This window comes from Lepisma saccharinum, chromosome 14 (genome assembly GCF_977018435.1).
Source record: "Lepisma saccharinum chromosome 14, izLepSacc3.1, whole genome shotgun sequence".
Lineage (NCBI taxonomy): Eukaryota > Metazoa > Arthropoda > Insecta > Zygentoma > Lepismatidae > Lepisma > Lepisma saccharinum.
In genome coordinates, this window is record NC_139242.1 from 51082859 (window position 1) to 51104941 (window position 22083).

The following is a 22083-nucleotide window of genomic DNA, read 5'->3' on the forward strand; positions in this document are numbered from 1 at the left end:
AATTACAGAGCATGATTTGAAATAAATAAACATGCCTATGAACTTATTTGGGTTTAAAAAACAAGGTATTATGGACCTGCCAGCCCCACAACCCTCCTCTGATATACAGTCTATGCTGTCTAAACTAAGTGGTTTCTTAATTATTCATCTGAACAGCATACTTACAGATGTTGATGATGAAACAGGCAAAATATTGTACATATTTAACAATAATTTAAATTATTACCAATTACCTGTAGGTGGGCAATTGCAATTTACTACAACCCCTGAGGGTGATGTTAAAATTTCAGTAGGGAGAAATATTTATAGAATTAAGCACTCAAACACGATTTCTGGCACTGTATATACTGTTTCTGCTGGTGACTGCTTATATATTGAGGTCCCGGGATCATATGACAAGCTTATACCCTTTTTTATAGAATTAAGAATCAGATACTCTATAATAAATACCCACTAAAAACAAAATGCCTAATGATATTTTTGGCCATACAAGACATGAAGATCACAGTGATGAGATTCTGATGCTTGATGTCAGAGTCAAGAAATTAAGAAGTGATTTACAAGCTTTACAAACTACACTCAATGCCAGTCTTCAATTAGAAATTACAAATTTGCAATCACAATGCATGGACCCTCTTCTTAAAATTGATTCTGAACTCAAATTGCTGCTTCAGAAATATACTGATTTGGCCACATTAGATAATTTTCAAAGTTTAGAAGAAGCTGTAGCAGCTCTTCAAGCCAAATTTAAGACCCAGGCTAACAACTCTGAGCAATTGAAACAGCAATTGGAAGAGCAGATAAATAATGTCCAGACACAGCTCCAAACAATTGTCAAAAGCATAAAATCACAAGAAGATTTTGATCTAGTGATTTCCACTCTAAAGGAACAGATTCAGTCATTACAGATACCTAATCTGGATCCTCTGAACAATGCCATAGCCGAGGTTAAAAAAAAAATTGAGACACTTGAAAATTTTATGAACAACTTGCCATCTTCTGATGCTTTGAGTGCAATAACTCGGAGTGTTGCAAATATTAAGCTGCAACTTGAAACATATGAAGATTTTGGAAAAATTCAAAGTACCATAACCCATCTTGAAGGTACAATAGCAGCAGTGCAAAGTGATTTGGCAAATGTACTAGAATCCCGATTGCCTGGGATTGTAGATACCCTTGTCAGTGTCCAGCAACAAATCACAAAGCTTGAAAACCTCAACACTGAATCTGAACTATCTCATTTTCATCACTTGATAGATGATATCCAAACAAAACTTGAAATTTTACAACAATCAACACCCTCTCAGGCAGATATAGCCCTGCTCCAAAATGCTATGCAAAATGTGGCTGATGCTTCTGAATTAAACAATGTGAAATTGGCACTTGAATTTTTACAAAATACAGTATCAAATCTGCCTACATCACAGGAACTTAAAAATATTAAGAGGGCAGTGAATCGCATATTGAAATCAGAAGATATCAAAAATATCCAAGCAGAGATCAAACATCTCACACAGACAGTGGCCACTCTACCAACCAATCAACATATTAATGAACTGCATGCCCTGTTTGAGGATATCAGAAGACAGGTCCATGATCTTACAGCTCAAAATTCAAAATTGGCAGTTGTTGAAAATTTGCAACAAATTGCTGCTAATATCAAGCAACAGCTAGGGACCATGGAATCCAATCAAGCAAATGCTCTGTCTGTTTTTGCCACCCAGCTACAAGAAATTGTGCAACAATACAAAAAACTTGTTGTAGACATAAAAATCAAGCCAGGCCATGATGATGTTGTTAGGACTATCAATGAGCACCTTGAATCTGTAACAAGCAGATTGCTCACAGCAGAAAAAGAAATAACAGGCATAATCGAGAATCCAAAACATACAGTAATTCTTGAATTGTACAGCATCCCCAACAAAGAATATGATTCTCCATTTACACCAGGTGGCAAAATATATATGCTGTCCCCTGCACAATTTTATTACCAATTTTTTGTTGGGGGCACATTGAGACCAATCAAGATCAAATATTGGCTTCAACCACAGGCACACCACTACCCCACCTTATCAATAACAAATGCTGATAACAAAGTGAAAATCACCCGTGTAGAATTAGAGGATTTTACAGACCCCAATACATTAGAAACAGCCTATGTTGAAGATGATGGATCTCTGGAATTTAAAATACATATAGGGGACAAATTATATTTAGAAAATCCTGTAGTATCAGCTGCTGAACACCCTATAGTTGCAATATTCTTGTTTACATATTATGTCTAGACAAATTATTGTTGATGAATTACACAGACAGGCCAGACATAATTTTAAGAGACTCCCAGTAGTCACAAAAAGCATAGATGATTTATGGCAGGGGGACTTGATTGAAATGGCAAGTGGACAGTTGAAAAACTTAGACAAAATCAACAAGGGCTACAAGTATCTACTCACTGTAATAGACACATTTTCAAAATTTGCCTGGGCTGTGCCACTCAAATCCAAGACTGGAAAATGTGTTACAGAGGCCATCAGGACAATCATCAATCAGAGTGGAAGATCCCCGCGCTATTTGCAAACAGATAATGGCAAAGAATTTTATAATTCAGTGTTTCAACAATTTATTAAAAGCCAGTCAATACAACATTATTCGAGTTACAGTGATCTCAAGGCCTCAATTGTAGAGAGATTCAACAAAACCCTAAAAAATCTTATGTATAAACAATTTACACTTCAAGGTAATTATAAATGGATTAATATTCTTCCAGAACTTCTACATAAATATAACAACTCGGTCCATTCCACAATCAACATGAAACCCTCTGAAGTAACTTCATCTGATGAGCAAAAATTGATCAGCACTGTTTATTATCCTAAATATCAGCCAACAACAAGAAAGGCCAAATACAGGGTGGGTGATCAAGTAAGAATCAGTAAATATAAGCACTTATTCAAAAGGGGCTTTACAAGAAACTGGAGCACTGAATTATTTACAGTGGTTCAAGTTAAACCTGGGACCCTTAACACATATATAATAAAAGATCACCGAGGAGAAATTCTCAAAGGCCGATTCTATGAAGAAGAGCTCAGCAAAACTAAACAGCCTGACACATATCTCATAGAAAAAATCATCCGCAGAAAAGGCAACAAGTTACTTGTCAAATGGCTAGGACTTCCAGAACACAGCTGGATCGATGCAAACAAAATAATAATATGAGCACCTGGGATGTTATAAAAAGGCTGCCAGAACCTGAACAGCAGAATAAGAGAAATGGCAAGTTGCTACCTGATAATATTAGGTGTCTTATTGTTGGGCCATCTGCTTGTGGTAAAACTACACTAATAGTTGATAATTTTTTTTGGCACCCAACTGGTTAGACTGGAAAAACAGGCACTTGTATATCTTCTCTAAGAGCTTGGAACAATTAAAATATCAGCAACTGATGAAGCTATATGATGGATTGGATATTGCCACTTTTGAACCAGATGTTAAGCCACTTCATGACTGTCTCGATAATTCTGTTGTTGTGTTTGATGACATTATATTGGATAATCAAAACAAGGTTAGAAACTTTTTTACACAGGGCCGGCACAAAAACATTGATTGCTTCTACCTGGCACAGACTTTTTCAAAAATACCCAAGCAGCTGATCCGAGACAACAGCAATTTTATATGTGTGTTTCATCAAGACCATACCAACCTCAAACACATACATGATGAATATGTAGGTGGGGACCTGAGCTACAATGATTTTTCTAAGATTTGCAGCAAGTGCTGGAACCAGGATAGTTATGGGTTTGTCACAATTGATATGACAAGAACACCCAATAGTGGCAAATACAGAAATAAAATCAACAATTTTCTAGACATTGAAACATATATAAATAAACATGAAAAGGCCAATTATTGATGATCTTAAATTAAGAGATTATCTTGTAAAAAGATTTAAGGGATGGAAATCAGAGAACCGAGGAATTTATGAAAAACACAAGCAAACAGAACAGCCTGTAATTGATGCTATTAGTGAATTAGGAAAAAATATCAAAACTGTTACAGAGCAAAATCAAAATTTGATCACAGAGCTTGTGCCTGTAGCTGCAAGGAACATATTAGATTATCCATTCACCCCACTTTCCAGTATTCATACACCTAGTCCTATTGCTCCTAGAAGAATTGAAGCTACTCAAAATCCTATTGAATTGGGTCTTCTTGCTCAAAAATATTTAACCACACCTAAAGACAATAAAGATGAGGTTTTTGGCTTATATGCTGACACAGAGCGTGATGGTAGCATCATACATAGAATTGGCAATTTCAGAGTAACATTTATGGGAGATGATATAATTGTATATTCAGAATCTCATCTTGGAGAAAAAGGTGCTTTTGTTAAGTACCCCCGGCACGCCTGGATTGTGGGAACTGATGACTAGGAAAAGGCCTGGCAGCTATACAGATCAAGATTATGAACATTACAAAGAAATATTAATAAAATCAGATGCTCTATACCAGAACAATGATCCCACACAAAAAAGAGTCAAGTCTAGCAGTGGAGCAAAATACAACAATTTAATCAAGCCCATATGGTCACAAATCAAGAATGGAAGTGGAATCAAACAATACAACACCCTGCCCAAAGAATTTGTGTGGGTTGATGATGTCAGGAAACTTGTAGATAGGTTATTGGTGATAGCTGGGGAGGAAAATGCTGGGAACCACAATTTTTACAATGAAAAGGTTGGAATTATGGACATGATAAGCACAAAATTGTCTAATTTTATAGTAAATGACACTAAGGGGATTGGATATCTTATAAAAATAATTAATACTCTACCACCTAAATTTTGGAATATTTCTGAGGGTCGGGGCTTGGTTAATGACATTATAAATAAGCTGCCATTTGAACTGCATATTCCAGGCTATCAGTATTGTGGTCCCGGTACAAAATTGGACCATAGATTAAACAGAGGTGATCCTGGTGTTAATCCCCTAGATGCTGCTTGTAGAGACCATGACATAGCATACAACACACATTCTGATCTTGACAAGAGACATGTTGCAGACAAGAAATTAGAAGAGGCTGCATTTGGTAGATTTGTAAGCAAAGATGCATCTTTGAGTGAAAAAATAGCAGCATTGGGAACCACCATAGCTATGAGCACCAAACAAAAATTGGGGTGGGGGTTGTGAATATGTATATAATAAACCTACAATGAAGGCCAAGGGTGTTATGTATCAAATACCTTATGCAGGTCTCAAATCTCTTGGGCCTATTGATAGCCTTTTAACCAAAAAGCAGCGCAAGAAAAAAAGCTCTTGTATTGCCAAGGGTTATGGTATGAAATTGTTGCTTAGTACCCCCCAATTAAAAAAATTACAGCAATCAAGAAAAAAATCACATGTGGGGGGATTTATATTTACCATCCCTGCCATCTTAGCTGCTCTCGGGGCTGTTGGGAGCTTGGCTGGGGGATCAGCCGCCATAGCAAAAACAGTAATAGATGCCAAGAAGAATAGGGCAGAATTAGATGAGCAGAGGCGCCATAACCTGGCCATTGAGAAACAAGGCAAAGGTGTTAAGAGAGCCATGAATAAGTTTTAAAAAAACAAGAGCCGCTTACAAACCAAGATATTGAAGCTTTAATCAAGCCACTGGGCATCAAACATTTTAGAGGTGTGTACATGTCTGATTCTTTACCAGAACAACCACTCAACAAAGAGTGTGGCATTGTTAATTTGGATAAGTACAAAAATCAGGGCACTCACTGGATCTGCTATCTTAAATATTTAAAAAATAAGGCATTTGTGTTTGATTCATTTGGAGGTGTTCCACCTGAAAATTTAATAAAATATTTAAATTCAGCTAATTTTTATTACAATAATGCCCGTGTTCAAAACTTCAAAGATGTTAATTGTGGACATTTGTGTTTATCTGTTCTTAGATATGTCTCAAATAAATAAACCATCAATTGAAGATTTTCAAAAAGCCTTGTGGTATTTAAAACATCATGGGGGTATTCCATCTCACCAGCCAAAATTCAATATTGAAACTCAAATTACATGATGACATTGTATATCCCAAAACAATAGCTCTCAGGGCATTTTACGGCATGTACCTGATCCCTAATATTACACACCACAACAACAAAATTGCAGTAGGTGATGAAAAAATTGTCATCACTCCAGGACAGTATAATCTGTCCACTCTAAATGCTCAATTACCCAGAGGTATAGTGTTAAGTCAAAATTCTGTCACTCACAGAGTAGAAATTGTATCTGCTACAGAAACAGTGGATCTGGGTACTATAGGAGAGCTGTTGGGCTTTGAGAACAACACAAAACTTGAACCAGGCATCAAACACACTGCTATGAATATACCTAAATTCTTAGCCATAGAGACTCTAAATATTCACTGTAATGTGGCAGAGGGTATGATCACCAAATCAAATGGCATAGGCACTCACAAACAAACTGGCATCATTGCAACATTCAAACCTAATTCTGAATTCATGGAGCCCATCATCTACAATCCATCCCCAACATTATATTTTCCTGTGTGCCATAATAGAATAGATTATATTGAATTGATGGTCACTAATGAAAAAGAAGAATTAGTTGATTTTGCTGGAGCCACAACAACTGCAATCATAGAGATTAATATTTAAATAAAAATACATACAAGAAAAAATGGAAAATATTGAGAGTTATGAGCTACAATCATTCCCCCCAAACAGGAGGACATTTGCAAATTTAAATCAACCCAACACAGAGATTGAGGTTGATCTTGATGTAGGGGATGGCTTTATACACCCCCACAGAGCAGATCTATACATCAAATTTGATGTTGTAAAGCTCGATGGTACAGATTATCCGGCAAATTCAAATATAAGATTGGTAGATAATTTTGTGCCACATCTATTCTCTGAAATTGAGGTCAGAAAGCATGGCGTTGTTATAAACAGAGTAGATTATCCCGGCATTACCTCCACAGCTTTGGCCACACTAAAATTATCCAAAACCGAGGCTTCTTACTACAAAATAGGTGGATTTGAGGCTGGTGATAAGATATTATCTAAAAACCACACTGTACTGTTCCCTATGCGCCTGTTGCCAGGATTCTTCTCAGATTACAAAGATATTATGTGGAAGGGTGGTTTAAGAATCACATTTAGAAGAGCTGCAAATGATAATAATGCTTTGATGAGGTACAGTGCAATAAACTCTACAGGGGAAGCTCTGCCTAATACCCTACCTGATGAGGGCAAATGCATTATTCAGACTATGGAGTTAAGAATCCCTGTTGTTGAATATGAGGCCAGTTATGCTCTTAAATACAAAGCAGATATAATAAAAAATCCACAGATTCCTCTACAATTTTATACATATCAATGTGTACAGAAGCCCGCATCTGGTACTTATTATGAGTTTGATGCTACAAATTCATTCTCCAGCATACAATATGACATGCCGGATTTTGTAGTGGTATTGTTTCAGACTGGAAGACACAATAATCAGGAAAAAAATTCAAGTAAATTTGATAACTGCAACATCAAGAACATATATCTTAAAAATGGCAGAAATGAGGTATTTCCTAGAGAAAATTACAATTTAGACATGTCCAAGGATGATTTCCTCAAATTATATGAGGCATTTTCAGCATTCAAAAGGGTCACTACTGGCAATACTGACATGTATTACACACCAGATGAATTCAAAGCACAGAGACCCATGTTTGTAATCAACACTTCAAAAAGGAAACAAGTTGTGGTTAATGACAGGACAAACATTAAAATTATCTGTGAATTCCATGAGGCATTACCTGATGACACAATATGTAGTGTTATTCTCATAGGTGAAAAATCATATGTTTATGATGTAAGAAATGAGAGAGTCACAGAGCAATTCTAAAAAGTCTCTGCTTATTGCACAAGTTGGGCCTGGTGTCCAATTGAACTTAAACTGGAAGTAAATATGTGTGTGTGTGTGTGTGTATGTGTGTGTGTGTGTGTGTGTGTGTGTGTGTAGGTGTGTGTGTAGGTGTGGGTGTGGGTGGGTGTGGGTGAGGGGGGCTTAGTTTTAAGTGTAGCCAAAAAAAAATATCAAGAGGGGCATATTTTTAACAAATTTATGGACAACAATCTCACAGAAGTACCTTTTATAAGTGTGGGCAAATCAATCTGAGGGGGGTCATACTTTCACAGGAAATTCCCGAGGGCATTTTTACAAAAATCTTGGATTAGACAGGGTTCCACACTTGAGCAAAAAGCTCATATGGGCATGTTGAGCTAGTTTTAAGTGTAGGCAAATCGGCCTGAGGGGGGTTCATACTTTCTCGAGTTTATAATACAGTCAATACCACTACTAGCGTGGGCTGCAATTCGCAAAACTTCAGAAGAACTTCTCCCGGTCCGGCATACTTGACGTCAGGGCCGAGGTCCATCGATAGAGAAGCACTGCTACAAGGAAGTGATCTTTCTTTTAAGGATAATCTTTTGGTGTTTTTGTGTAAAAGAAGTTATGAGATTTACTGTTGGAGCGTGGTACACGTATACTTACCATGTACAGGGTGAGTCATAAGTCTCCATACAAATGGTGAAAACGGTGACTAATGTTTATTTTTCCTCTTCAGGCAGGTGAACCAATGAAAAAGAGATGCCGCTAAGGAAGGAAGAACGGATTGACATCATTCTGTTGGCTGGGAGTGGTACCACCAGTCATGTAGCACGTACATTCAATGCAACAGGGAACTTTACCTTTGTCGGACTCCTGGTCACGCTGTCAGCACCTGCGTTACCCTCCTTCCATCTGTTGCTGTCTTTGGTCTTCCAGGCCTGCTTTCGTAGGCGACGGAACCTGTCCTTCTGAATTTCTTGATAAGTTTGGCCACGGTGTCATGGGTTATTTGCGTTCTGTGGGTTGCATTGAATGTACGTGCTACATGACGGATGGTACCACTCCCAGCCAACAGAATGATGTCAATCTGTTCTTCCTTCGTTAGTGGCATCTCTTAATCATTGGTTCACCTGCCTGAAAAGGAAAAATAAAAATTAGTCACCGTTTTCACCATTTGTATGGAGACATATGACTCACCCTGTATATATCTTTCACAATAACCCCATCAAACGCCACCATTTATTCTCGGAAACCCTGTATGTCACAAAAAAAATTAAAACAAATGGGGGGAACCCCCGAAGTAAGCCCACCTCTACCCGCATACATTTGAGGGTATGCGCTTGGTGCCTGGTGCCTTAAAATATACCAGGACGTCAGTTGAATTAATTTAAAAGATCCCCGACGTTCAATTTATCTAATTTATCGGTTATTTATTCATACAATATACATGAGAAAATAAACATGATAGAATAATACACATATAGTAAAATAAAAATAAAATAGATAATCTTGCATGGAACATAAAGTAATTGTTTATTTTTGCCGTTCTTGGGACCAGAACGATATTAAGTACTTCGTGAGTAAGGCGATCAATGATTGCAAAGTAGGTTGAGGTCTGTTTTTATTTTTATTGTATAATTATTGTTGTCATATAATTTGAAATTTAAATGTTGCGATTGTGTCAGCCAATCCAATGTTATCAGAACGGGTATTTGGTTTGAAGCGAGTTTTTTGCTTCCCTTATTCTGGAGTCCTAGTTTTTAATGAAGTGTGTGCCATGTTACAATATGCAGTTTGAAACTGATAAAATTTTTCAGAATGTATGCAATTTTGTTTTGTTGCGGGTAATTTTTGTTTTGATCACAAAAAAAGAGGAGAAAATGAAAATAAATCAGATTTACAGGAGGAACGAAGATGCATCCGTCAGATAACGGAGCCAGAGACCTGCACAAGACCCGGAAAAAACCCGTCTGCGAGGAGGCGCGCCTACAAGAATATGCAACACGCACGTCAAGCCCAGGTGTTCGACATCGCGCAAGCGAGCTTCACGTCACAGTTGTGCATAGGTATCGATGCCTGCCAGGTTTTTCTATTACCCGGGTCTTAAGAAGACCCGTGAGACTCGATGTACTTTCTTGCAAGTAGAAGCGAGCACTCCTGTCAGTGTTGCCAACGGCCATTATATTTCACTACGCATGGAAATATTTGAATTTCTGCTAGGCGCAGCGCAGGTGCCTTGAGGTTGTATAACCATTGGCGTAGCAAGGGATGGGTGAAGTGGGCGACCACCCTGGGCCTTGCGCATGTAGGGGCCTCCCGTCCCATGAGGTTGATACGAAAAACGTAATAAATGGAAGTGAGAAAGATAGAAAAGACTAATTTTTGTGGGCAATAAAATTAAGACCTTTTTATCTGGCTTTATATTCTAGTTTAACGTTATAATTTGAATGAATACGTCAAATCAGAGGCGGGCGGGAGCTCTAACCATAAGAGGCCATAGTTTGTTACATTTACATCCTACAAACTTTGAAATGAGGAAACAAAGTAGGACTCATTAAGTAATATATAGGTTATATTTCAAGATTCTTACTTTGTATTTCTGATTTTTTTTAAAAAAAAGTTTAGCACATTTAAGGATATTTCAGTTGTCTTACTGCCTAAAGAATATCGGGACTGGACCTATAGTTTAAAGTGGGATCCGAACCACCATGTGCTACGACCGAGTATCGAACCCGGTACCCCTTGATTACAAGGCGACGACACTACCACTGCGCCATAGTGGAGGACCCCCCAAAAAGTATAATGTAGAACCACCACCAGTCACACAAAGTTCCAAAATATTTACGATGGCACTTTTTGCGAGACTTGGTTCATACTCCTTTACAGGTGACAGCAGTGGCAGCAATTAGGGGCGGAACCGAGAGAGTGGAGTTGCGCCCCCCCCCCCCCCACTTTTTGCCACTTTTGCACCACGCTAACCTCATATACCAAGGGAAATTAAACTGTCCTTGCCCTCCTAGTTTTGAAACCCAATCGCCGCCACTGGGTGTGAATGATACAAATGTTTTCTAGTAAGGAATAAATGTCAAATTGATAAAAGTGATGAACATTTTAAGTGCTCCTTGACCATTTTAGAATCTAAAAGTTGGCAACGGTGACTGCGTGACTCATGTATCTGGTGACGGTGTAAAACCGGAATGAGCGTTCGCTGAAGATAAGCGAGCTTCGTCTTGCAAGGCCTTCCAGTTACCCGTGGGCTTTCGATGCTTGACGGGTCAAAACTCAGGTATATAGTTTTACTCGCCCGCCCGACCAGCCAGGCGGGCCTAGTAAGCGATTCTGGCCGCTGTGCAGCCCTCTGAACGGAGCAAGGTTGACACTACTGCACCGTGTGTTTACATGTCTGGATTGTTCTGAAGTTATACCGTAAGGGGTAATTGAAAAGCTTCAACGCTTTACAATTTCTCACCACTTTTTTACAACCTACAATATACTTCGGGTTCTGCAACTTAGAACGAGACTTCTGTGGAAACAATAATTGCATCTATCTTACTCAAGTGTGGCATAACTCACGCATTGTAAGCACGAAGTGTTGATCCTATCTGATGGCGTAGTGGCAACGTAGTCCCCTTGTAATCAAGGGATCCCTGGTTCGCTACTCACTTGTGCACATACTGGAGCGAATCCTACTTTAAAACTCTAAAACCAGTCCCGATTAGCCTTAGGTGGACTTAAAGCTAAGCGAAGTGTTGTTGTTAGTTTCACAATTGGCCGCAAGCACCGCACATTTAGTTTCTAGACATATAGTACAGCCACGAACACTTCTGGGTTGTAATAACTGCATTAACTTCAATGCGATCACAACAACCCAGAAGTGTCTGTGACTGTACAATTAACCGCAAAGCATTATGAATAGCTACTATTGTTCTTGAAATACATCTTGGCTTTTAGTAAAAGCTTTTAGAACCAATTTAATTATCAGATCACTTCCATTTGATATTACATAAAATGTTTAATTAAGAAATGAGGAATTAAATTAGAATAGCAACGAAATTCTTAAAATTACGATCCATTTTTTGGATAACTTATGCACCGTGTCATGGAGAGACATGGAATGCGTAACACACATTCTCGGATCAGCACCACGCTCGGGAAACCTGGGTTTCCTCTCATTGAACAGAGGCTGGGTGAACTCCAGGGCCGATTTATGCAAGGACATTCTCTTTATATCTAAGAGAAAGGTTGTACAACAACAAAAGTGCGTAACCTGATCATACAACAATTACGTACAGGCGAACCTTAAAATCCAATACTCAAAACTATTCCTGCAGTTCATTGTACCAGTTTCTAGTAATTTCTTCAGGGTAACCCCCTATCGAAACTTATCAATGTTTTGACCCAGAATCTTCTATACACGTATACTTTGTTAACTACGCAATGGTGCATGACCAATCTGTTATTGTAGAAGTACTCTACAACCCATTCAAGCTCCAAGTGGAACCCAACTCACAGATAACAAGTTGTGGTGCAGAAGGAACGTCCAAGCAATGGAAGTGGAACGGTGCGTCCTGCTTGAGAAAAAATGATAAACATTCGATTACGTAAGCGGTGGAAATGAACGACGCACCTGAGAAGCATGCAAGGCCATGAGACTTGCCCATGTTGTTCGTAACACTTATCTTTCAAGTGTAAATCAGGACCCGGCAATGCAGATATGCGCTCCATTTGACTTCCAAACAGTTTCCTCTTCTTAACGTAGGAAGAGTACACCTGGAAGTTGCAAAGAAAGTACAATTTCTGGCTGTAAAATATGTGTCGTCCTTGTAGTCCTGTGCAACAGGGCGTAAATTAGCAAAGTTAAGAACTCTACCAATACAACTGCAATGTTGAGGGTATGTTACTTTCCAAACAAAAAGATTCTGTCAGAAGCATATGACATTTTCATTCCCATCACGTAGGCCTTCTCATTTCCTCTTAATTGACGTCTTTAATCGGTCAATATTTTCTCGAAATGTTTCTTGTTAACCAATGCAGTGAACGTTCCCAGGAATTTTGAAAACTTCTAGCATGCAGTCCTACCATATTTTTCTGTATTTAGTGCTTTATGAAACATCAATGAACTAACTCGGGCAAGCCACCGAGCCCATATGTGTTATAGCCAATATTAAAAAAAACAAAAACTTCGAGCATATCTATATGCATGACATACACACACTCATATATCTAGATATATGTAAATTGACGACCATACAGTATCTGTAATCCCCAACTTGTACCAAAGCAACATCGAATACCAGATGTTTGTTTACGCGTAGTTTTCCAGGGTTTTTTTTTTTTAAGTCCACTTCATGTACAGAAAGGCTAATCAGGATTCGACTTAGAATTTAAAATAGGATCCGAACTACTATGTGCCTCAACCGGGTATCGAACCCGGGACCGCTTGATTGCAAACGGCAGCGTTACTATTACGTCACCGTAGAGGCTCATCAGATACATGATTGATTTATTTGCTTTATTTTACCTCGCTTCTTGTGCCCCTTTTGGCTAACTTGCGAAGATGGGAATGAGTGATGATGTAATGAAATTGATGAATGGACACTCACAAACATCCAGGCCAGGATTCGAACCCAGGAACCCTGGCATCGTAGCGCGATTTGCTATCCACTCCGCCACGGGGCCGGCATCAGATACCTGAGAATAATGTCATAATACCTCTATGAAATTCAGCCTCTTCATTACATAAATAGTAAATTAATTATCTTCTTCTGGAAAAGAGGGGTTATAATCACTGTAGTTTAAATACTCGTAGGTTTGCATTCCTTTTAGCGCGAAAAAGAACATTTTAGTCCATATTTAAAGATGTAATTGGAATATTGAAGAGATTTGTCAATATAGAGCTTGCAATATTATTAAATTTGAAAGGTAGGCAATCATCCTAGCTGTCTCTCCGCATCCACAATGTGAAAAATTATTAGTTCAATTCTAAATTCAAATACTAAAATTCTATTTACAAAAATCATTACTGATAAACAGGAATTAGCAATACGGATAAACAGTTAGATGGAAAACTACGAACACGAGCATATAATCAGCAAATAAATGAGAATAGGTCTGTGTGTTCGTCTTGGAAGAGCCTGGCTTGCCTTACATTGCTCTAGTTCTGTTCGTTAGTGTCGTGGCGCCAGCAACGCTATTGTCGCAAGTTGGTAACTGTCAAACCAGACAAGATAGTCACGATCCTTGCAAGATCAAAATGCATTGGAAAGGGTATCATTAAATAGGAATTCCGTCCTTGTGTGGTCTGAATCGTAAATGCTGCTCGATGTTGAGGGGAGTGTGCATCGACTTAAATGACATGATATTATCCGACCTGACCCGATTCCTCCCAAACCCAACCTGGCTAAAATAGAATACATTATGTGGAGTATTGCAGCAGCACATTCATCACAGACGAGTTTTGGTTTTGTGATCTGTAAATCAAGTGAGAGGGTTCTAGCTAACGTGTAGGAAATGATTTTCACTGAATAATAAAAAAATATATTATTGTTGGTAAAACATAAAAAGTATTTAAGTTGAAAGGGGGGAGGAAATGAATGTGTTCTTTTCTAGACTATTACTCGATGTTTCACATTCTTTAATTGGTTTCAAACTGCAAGGTTGCAAGTTTATTCGCTTGCCATATTTTATTATCTTTTCTGCACCGGTTGTCTTTTGTCACAACTCTTGTGTCATGTTATAGATTTAATTAAAGTCAGGTGTAAAAAGTGTTCATACTCCTAGAGTTTTTTATTTAAAGTAGTTTTCTCGCAGTAATTTTGGCCACTCTGATAATGAACACACTATAAAACACGATAGACGGGCATATAATGGTGCTATTCTGTCAATTATTTGTACTTGTGAAAATTACACATGTGAGAAATCTACTGAATTGGCAAAGTTAAGCTTAAACCAGACCCGAAAAGTATTTGTACATCCTTCATTTACGTATACTATACCCCTACACTTTGAACACTGTTCATTACATTGAATTGTTCTTGTTAGTATTCACTGATGAAGAAATATGACCCACTTCTTTTCTTAAATGCTTATCTCAAGTCGGTTGCATTTGGGTTGCACGTGGCTAACATTAATTTTAACAATACTGTCATAATATTAAATTCTATCCAATTAAGCACAAAGAGTGAATATGTACAGTTGTTTTTATATTAAAATGCAACAATTTCAACTTTGTGTGTGAAAAATGATGAAAATGAACTTCTGAACCATATTCCTTTCTCTTCCGCCTAGTCTTTACATCATCTACAATTCCAACATATTTAGAAAGGTGGCAAAATTCAAATACGTTAAGTGTAGTTCAATGTAAATTCAGAAAGTACACAGATTAACTTCTCTCTTCAGAAGTACTTTTCTCCCATTTGTTTTATATTAAAAGCTTTAAAATGTATGAATGTTTAACATTGAAAAATAACAAATACATGTGTTTTAGAACGTAATATGTTCAGATGTGTATTTAGATCTAAATGGTTTAAAAAGTGAATAAATCAAACTGCATGATATATCTACATTCTATCACTCCTGCATTATTCATACCCGAATCAATTTTATGACCTTAATTTCCTTTAAATTTGTTATGTAACGTTGTTGCTCGGTTTAAGATTGCCGTAAGAGTGCAACAAAGCCAAGCAAATTTCCACCAATCTCTCTACCTATATCAGAATAAGACTTGTCTTACTTCAGAATCAAGTAGGCACATCATATCGAAAATCCCAATGTAGGTTACCACCTCGACTAGCCTCGATACGTTGAACACATTCCTCCAAGTTTCGTGGAATCCAGTATTTTCCGGCTACGGTATCACCTCAATTATTATTAAAGTGAATTGGTTTTGTTTCACCGCCAAAGGAGGAGATAATGTAGAACTCAATCTGTTCAGAATAATCGATCTCAGTCGAAATATAGGATCTAATAGATTATAGACCTACATTTACTTATAATTAGCAATTGCCTGAAATTTCAGCAAAACCAGTCTACATTTATTAGTTCAATCGCTGGCAAATTAAGTGAGATTTTTTCTATTTTACTTCCTTAATTTAACTACACCTTTAAAGCTCACACCTGACTTTATTGCAAAAATATTTCGCAAGTGCACTTTCTGCTCGCATACGATAGTCTGAACTGCACCTATGGTTTAAAGAAACTGACAATTGAACCAAACTTGAAAATCCTCGATTACAAGGCAAGAGCCCTTGTCCCCGCATAAAGCCGCTCCCGAACTCACCCAGCCTCAAACAAATTAATGGGTACCTGCGGGTATTCCTGGGTGGAGGGGGTGTAAAGGCGGCTGGAGCGGCTTATCACATCACCTCCAAGATGGCCGAGATCGAGAATGTATGCGGCCCTACTCCCACATACTCTAAATGTGTCTTCATGGCACAGTGCTATATGCACGGGGAACTTTACCTTACAAGTCAACAACATTTGATCTGATAATAAGGAAAGTTTGTTTAGGTTGCTGAATAATAGCTAGATGTGTCAACTTTGTGGCAATTTGCACCTGTGCATGGGATAAGCGGGAAGGGAGAAGGCCCTTATCGAAAAATACTACGACTTTTTCTACTTCTAGTATAATTAATTATGTTGTTGCAAAAAGCTCAGCATTTTGGGACGAAACCTTACGACTGATACTAAAAAAGATTGTTACAATGCGATAAAAAATGCGCAGACAGTGATTATAAAAGTTGTAGTTGTATAACATCAGTCCAAATAACCATATGAAAGAACAACATAAATTAGTACTTTGGTCGTGGCTTCTATCACAGAAATCAGGCTCCATCCCCCTCCCCCCCCTCCCCCCCCTCCCCACACACACATACAGGCCTTGTGGTTGATCTTCCATCTACTTCCTGACTCATCCACATCGTCGCAATCAGTGGCGCAGGATGTACAAATTCCACCTTCCGTGCGCGCGTTGTAAGTGAGGGAGATATATACTCGTTTATTTTTTAATGACATGCGTAATTCTGTATCTGAACAATACACAGCAACACAATGACAACTATTCCTCGTAACATCCTGCTTTTTAATTCAATTACAAAATTGCAAATATTTAAAGTTAGAAATGTGTACCTCCAAGCCTTAAACTTCGGCATGTTTTTATCATCTTGCACTCATTTTCAACCATTTGTCGCCGTTTTTAGATACATATCAACTAATCTATCCAGTAGAGTGGGATGCATAAGTATTACCAAGTAAAATATCCATCAGCAGTGGCGGCGATTAGGGGGTCGAAAGGGCTTTTTGCCCCCTCCCACTTTTCGCCACTTTTGCCCCCGCACTATGCTAAACCTTATCTACAAAGGGAAATATACTGTCTTTGTCCCCCCCAGTTTTGGCACCTTGCCCCCTGCTTTTGGAAACCAATCGCCGCCACTGTTCATCACCATGTTTATTCTCCTTGTTTTACCCAATGAGAACTTAAAGAACAGAAACAAAACGCCAAACAAGCTACTGACAACTTCTGCACCAGCATATATCCATTTCTTTAAAAAAAACATGTAGGATGCGGGAGAAAAATTAATGAAAATATATTTGTGCATCCCACTGTATCACAATGTAAATTCCACCGGTGAAAACACATAAAATAACAAAACACGACATACTCATCACCGTACTGAAACAATTGCGTGATCACATAAAATAACACTAAAAACAAAACTTATTATAGAAAAATGTACATACCTCAGATGCTGTTTTCACAACATAGTCCACGGCTCGTCCAAAAGGATTTTTCCGCTCGCTACCATTTGTAGAAGTATCCTTGTCCGTTTTGCACGCAGCAGCACCCATTTTTAACCAGCAATCACGAAGAATCACAACAAAACAGCACATTAAATACGTTGCAACAGACAAGAATCAACCGCCCATTTTCGCTGCAGCTGAACCAGCCACCTAACCCACTGCCACAGCACTCACTGCTATGTTGGTAACACTGCGACCTTCGACGGTGCTAAAGCGACACAATTTGCAGCTAAACAGTACCTGCAACCTAGGACGAGCACAACCTTCCCACATGAGTTTTGTAATCAAGCTTTTCTTCGTCATTGTGTCACGACCGGAAAAGTCGTATCATTGTTTTGAGTAAAAAAAAACTTATTCCGTTTCGGACATTTTGTCTTCATTATGTTACCGTTCAACGGATCCCAAATTCTCACAGTTTCTCCTTGCAGTTGCTTTTAACGAGAAGCGTTGGCTTGTGTGCAGCCATCTTCAGATGTTTATTTGTATTCCCTTTCGTGGGTCGATGCTAATGAGCTGAAGTGTAAACAGCAAACTGTTTCTTCTTGACACTCTCTCTTGGCACCAAAATGAGTGCAAGGGCTACTCTCAACGTCTAAAGGAACTCTAACTTTGTGCCACTATAAATGTGGTTTCGTTTGACCTAAACGAGACATACTATTCCCACAAAAACTAGAAACGGAATAGAATTTGGCAGTTTTCTAATGCACAGCATTGCATTCTTATAAGTATGTTAATGCATTAACAATAAATTATCCCTAGATTACGAAAATGAACACAAAAGTTAATAGATCATTTTTTACCTGTCTTTACACAAAATGAAGATAAAATTGTAGTTAAAAGAAACAGGTTTCAATTTAAAATAGTGGCCGTCCAATACAAACTTTTGTATTTTGTTTCGTGCCAAGTTACACGTTTCTAAAAACAAAAACAGTGATCATTTTTCTAAGTAGAGTTCTATTTTATTTATGAAAGGTTTAGTGCGTCCAATATCTCCTGACCGCCTAAATGAAACTACGCGGAGGTAAAAGATAAACAGAGGAACGTAACAGGAGATTAACAATGAAACGAGAGAGAAAAGGACAGGTAAAATACCATCAGACGACTTAGAAACAAGGAAAAGTCAAAAGAGGTAACGCAAAAGAGAGTAAATAAGAAAGGAGAAAATAAAGGAGGACTATTGAGAGAGAGAGAGAAACATTGGCCATGAGGTAAAAGAAGGGGGGGGAGGAGTACGGCACCAACTCCCAGCCAGTTGGAAATTGAAAAGTAGGCAAGGCTTTAAATAAAAATTCATATCTCGGAAACTACGAATGTTAGAGTTTCAAAATTTAGCTCGTTTTCTTTAGTACAGATTAGGCTATAATCTTAGGCCATGGTCTTATAAATGAATTTCCTTTATCATGTAGAAGAAGAAACTAAAGAGCCTAATTTATTTAGAAATTATTCATTTTGTTGGGCCCCAACGTAGGCAAGACCGGGACTGAGGGTTCACAACGGTACGTGCATATTGTTCTGATGTGTGTTCCATTCTCGTGGTAAGAATAGCGCACTTGCTGCTGATATTTTCAGAGATTTTTTTAAATGTAAAAGTCGTGCTTGTTCTCGGCGGAAAATTTAACCCGCCCCCCTCCCTCCAAATGTAGCCAGAATCTAATTAAACTTTACTAATTACTAATTAGACACCTCAACACTCAAAACTTTTATCTCCGAACATTTCCTGAGCCACAATATGCTACAAAAGTCGAAAACGCTCCATCCGACGGTAGGGAACTCACCAAAATGTGACATATATGTATATCACATTCAGCGTTTTAAGGGTTAACAACTTCAGGTATTCAGATGCACATAAGTTGTGTTTCTGATTCAGTATGAAACATGGATCAGGGCACAGTCGTACTCATGAGCGGATCGGCACACAGCTCACATTACAGTTGTAGATTATTAAGTCGGGGTTCCATTAGTGTCACACTTATCACAGTTCCTTATTCATCAAATCATCGCTGTATTTTTCTCTTTCAAATTCGAATTACAGCTTCAACTTCTTTACAAATCATTGAAATTACATTACATTCGAAATACATTCCCCATGCCCTACTTTCAGTATCCATATTTGTAGCACTCTGCTGGTGATTTGAAACCCGATTAAAGAAAGACCAAACTGTTCTTCGAGGTTCAGATAACGGATTTATATGTAAATACATATTTATGTATGAAGCTGGAATCACTTATATTTTGTATTATCTTTGCGCATCATTGCATGCAGACACGAAAAATTCAGTTTTTATTTTCCATATTTGTACATATATTAGGTGTTGGTTCATATTTTAGTTATTTTTATATTATTATTTTCATATTTCAGGACATTTCTCAACATATGCTCCATATATAACTACATGTCCCCGTGTGACCGAAGTTGGGTGAAGTTCTTACGAATAATTGAAAGATTTGAAATACACTTCAATTACTTCTTGCGATATTGAACGCAGTTTTAGTCAATGTAAATCCTTCTCAAGAGAAAACAGAATGAAATGGACGTTCGACACTTGCAAGAAATTCACTGTATTGGAAACAGAAAATGAAAATACATTTTGTGTTGTTTTACAATTAATGTCAATGTAAGTGTACTGTACTTTATGTAGCTCCTGTAGTGTCTTATATTAATAAAAACGTAAATTTTTACAATTTAAAGTCCACATGTAACTCCGTATTTTGGTGTAAGTAACTAAATGTGTGTTTACATATTTAGGACATTTTTACTACATTTTCCCTGGCCATGACTGTACAAGCCTAATTTTTATTGTATTTCCATTGGAGTGAAATTATGTGTCTGACATGGAATTTTCGATATTATACATTTCTCAGATGTGTTCTCTTGCTCCATTGCGGACGAAAAAAATATGAAATAATATGAAGAGGGAATGTAACCGATCCACAAACTATAAACACAAAAACGATGGACCAAGTTCAGAATTGGTATCTTGGTTCCGTTAGGGTGCTACGGGTGGTAAGTGGGTTCAACGACACTTAGCTTGAAAGGTCTCTGGGAGATTTCACACTGAAGCGACACGTGTCGCGTGTCACTTGAAGACCGACTAATAGAATGCAGACTTCTATTGCGCATCATGTTACGGAACGTAACGTTGATATTTACTGGTTCGGTGTCAAGTGACGCGTGTCGCTTGCCACTTCAATGTGAAATTTGAAAACAACTTTTGCAGTAAACATTTTAAAGCCAGGTCAATGATTTTCAAAACTACGGTTTCGGTTAAGTCACTAACTACGTAAGTGGATAATATTATCAAAAGGGAAATAACTGATCGCAACAATTCCACATTATCACTAGTGCCCGGATATTGACCTAAAACAGTGGTTCTCAAACTGTGGTACGCATACCCCTAGGGGTACATGAACAACTTGAAGGGGGGTACACGATCAGCTCTGAAGAGAAATGTCGAGAATACACACACGACAACATTTTTGCTGCAGGTATGTTCAGATTTCATAGCTTTAGCACTCAACAGGGAAATGAAGCTGATTTTGTCACTGACACTCTTATCTTTGTTTCGAAATATCTACCCATTTCATACTTGAACTCAAAAACCCACAAACATTTGTTACAGTGTAAAAACGTCACGAGTACGACTGGGTATATTGTTGGAGAAGTTTATAAGTATGTTGCAATAATACAGGCGGTACCTCCTAACTACTGATAATACCTACTGGTGCCAAACTTGCTTGTGCATTGTTAGATTGTAGTTAATGTATATGCGAGCACGCAATAGTTTCCATTACTCTGGAAACATATGAAAATTAAAGTTTTTGTATGTACTTCTTAGCATATATGTGTTTCACATTTTTATTTTTGTAACTAATGTTAAAGATTGTAAATGTAGAAACACCCAACAAAATAATAAACGTAGGTTTTTAATGGTTATTTGTTTACCATCTTTCCACATACAGTCTGAAGGCCATTGCTCAATTGCAGTTATACACCTCCAACATAGCAAAAAAGTCCCACCAATCAGGCAGCCAAAAAAATTCTCCAAACCCCACTATTCGGAGAAAACCTATGGTGGGGGTACATTAGACGTATAGTTACGACTAAAGGGAACAATGAGAAAAAAGTTTGAGAACGGCTGGTCTAGAAGCCTGTTTTGTTCCTGTGAATGGATTACCAAAGCTTTATTTCTTGTTTTATAAGAGTGGATTTGGGTACACGAGAATTAATTGAAGTTACTGCTGCATAACATAATAAGTATATTACAAAATCATGTAGCAATTCAAGCTAAGAGATTACTGTTATTTTGATGTCATTATGTAGTCATTATATAAACACATACCTTACAATAAACGTGTTCTTTAATAGCCATCAGACATGCGACTTCTCCAAAATGA

The 22083-nt window shown here is 37.9% G+C and overlaps 1 protein-coding gene across 1 annotated transcript in view; it reads right to left on the reverse strand.

Annotated features, from left to right (window-relative positions):
* The window catches only part of LOC145998879 (uncharacterized), a 36776-nt gene extending 18770 nt beyond the window's left edge, over window positions 1-18006 (reverse strand). Inside the window, exon 1 of the mRNA XM_083135575.1 lies at window positions 17629-18006. Within this exon, the coding sequence (XP_082991701.1) occupies window positions 17629-17778 (150 nt within the window). The 5' untranslated portion in view covers window positions 17779-18006. The remainder of the gene's footprint in view (window positions 1-17628) is intronic.
* Window positions 18007-22083: the final 4077 nt, after the last annotated feature.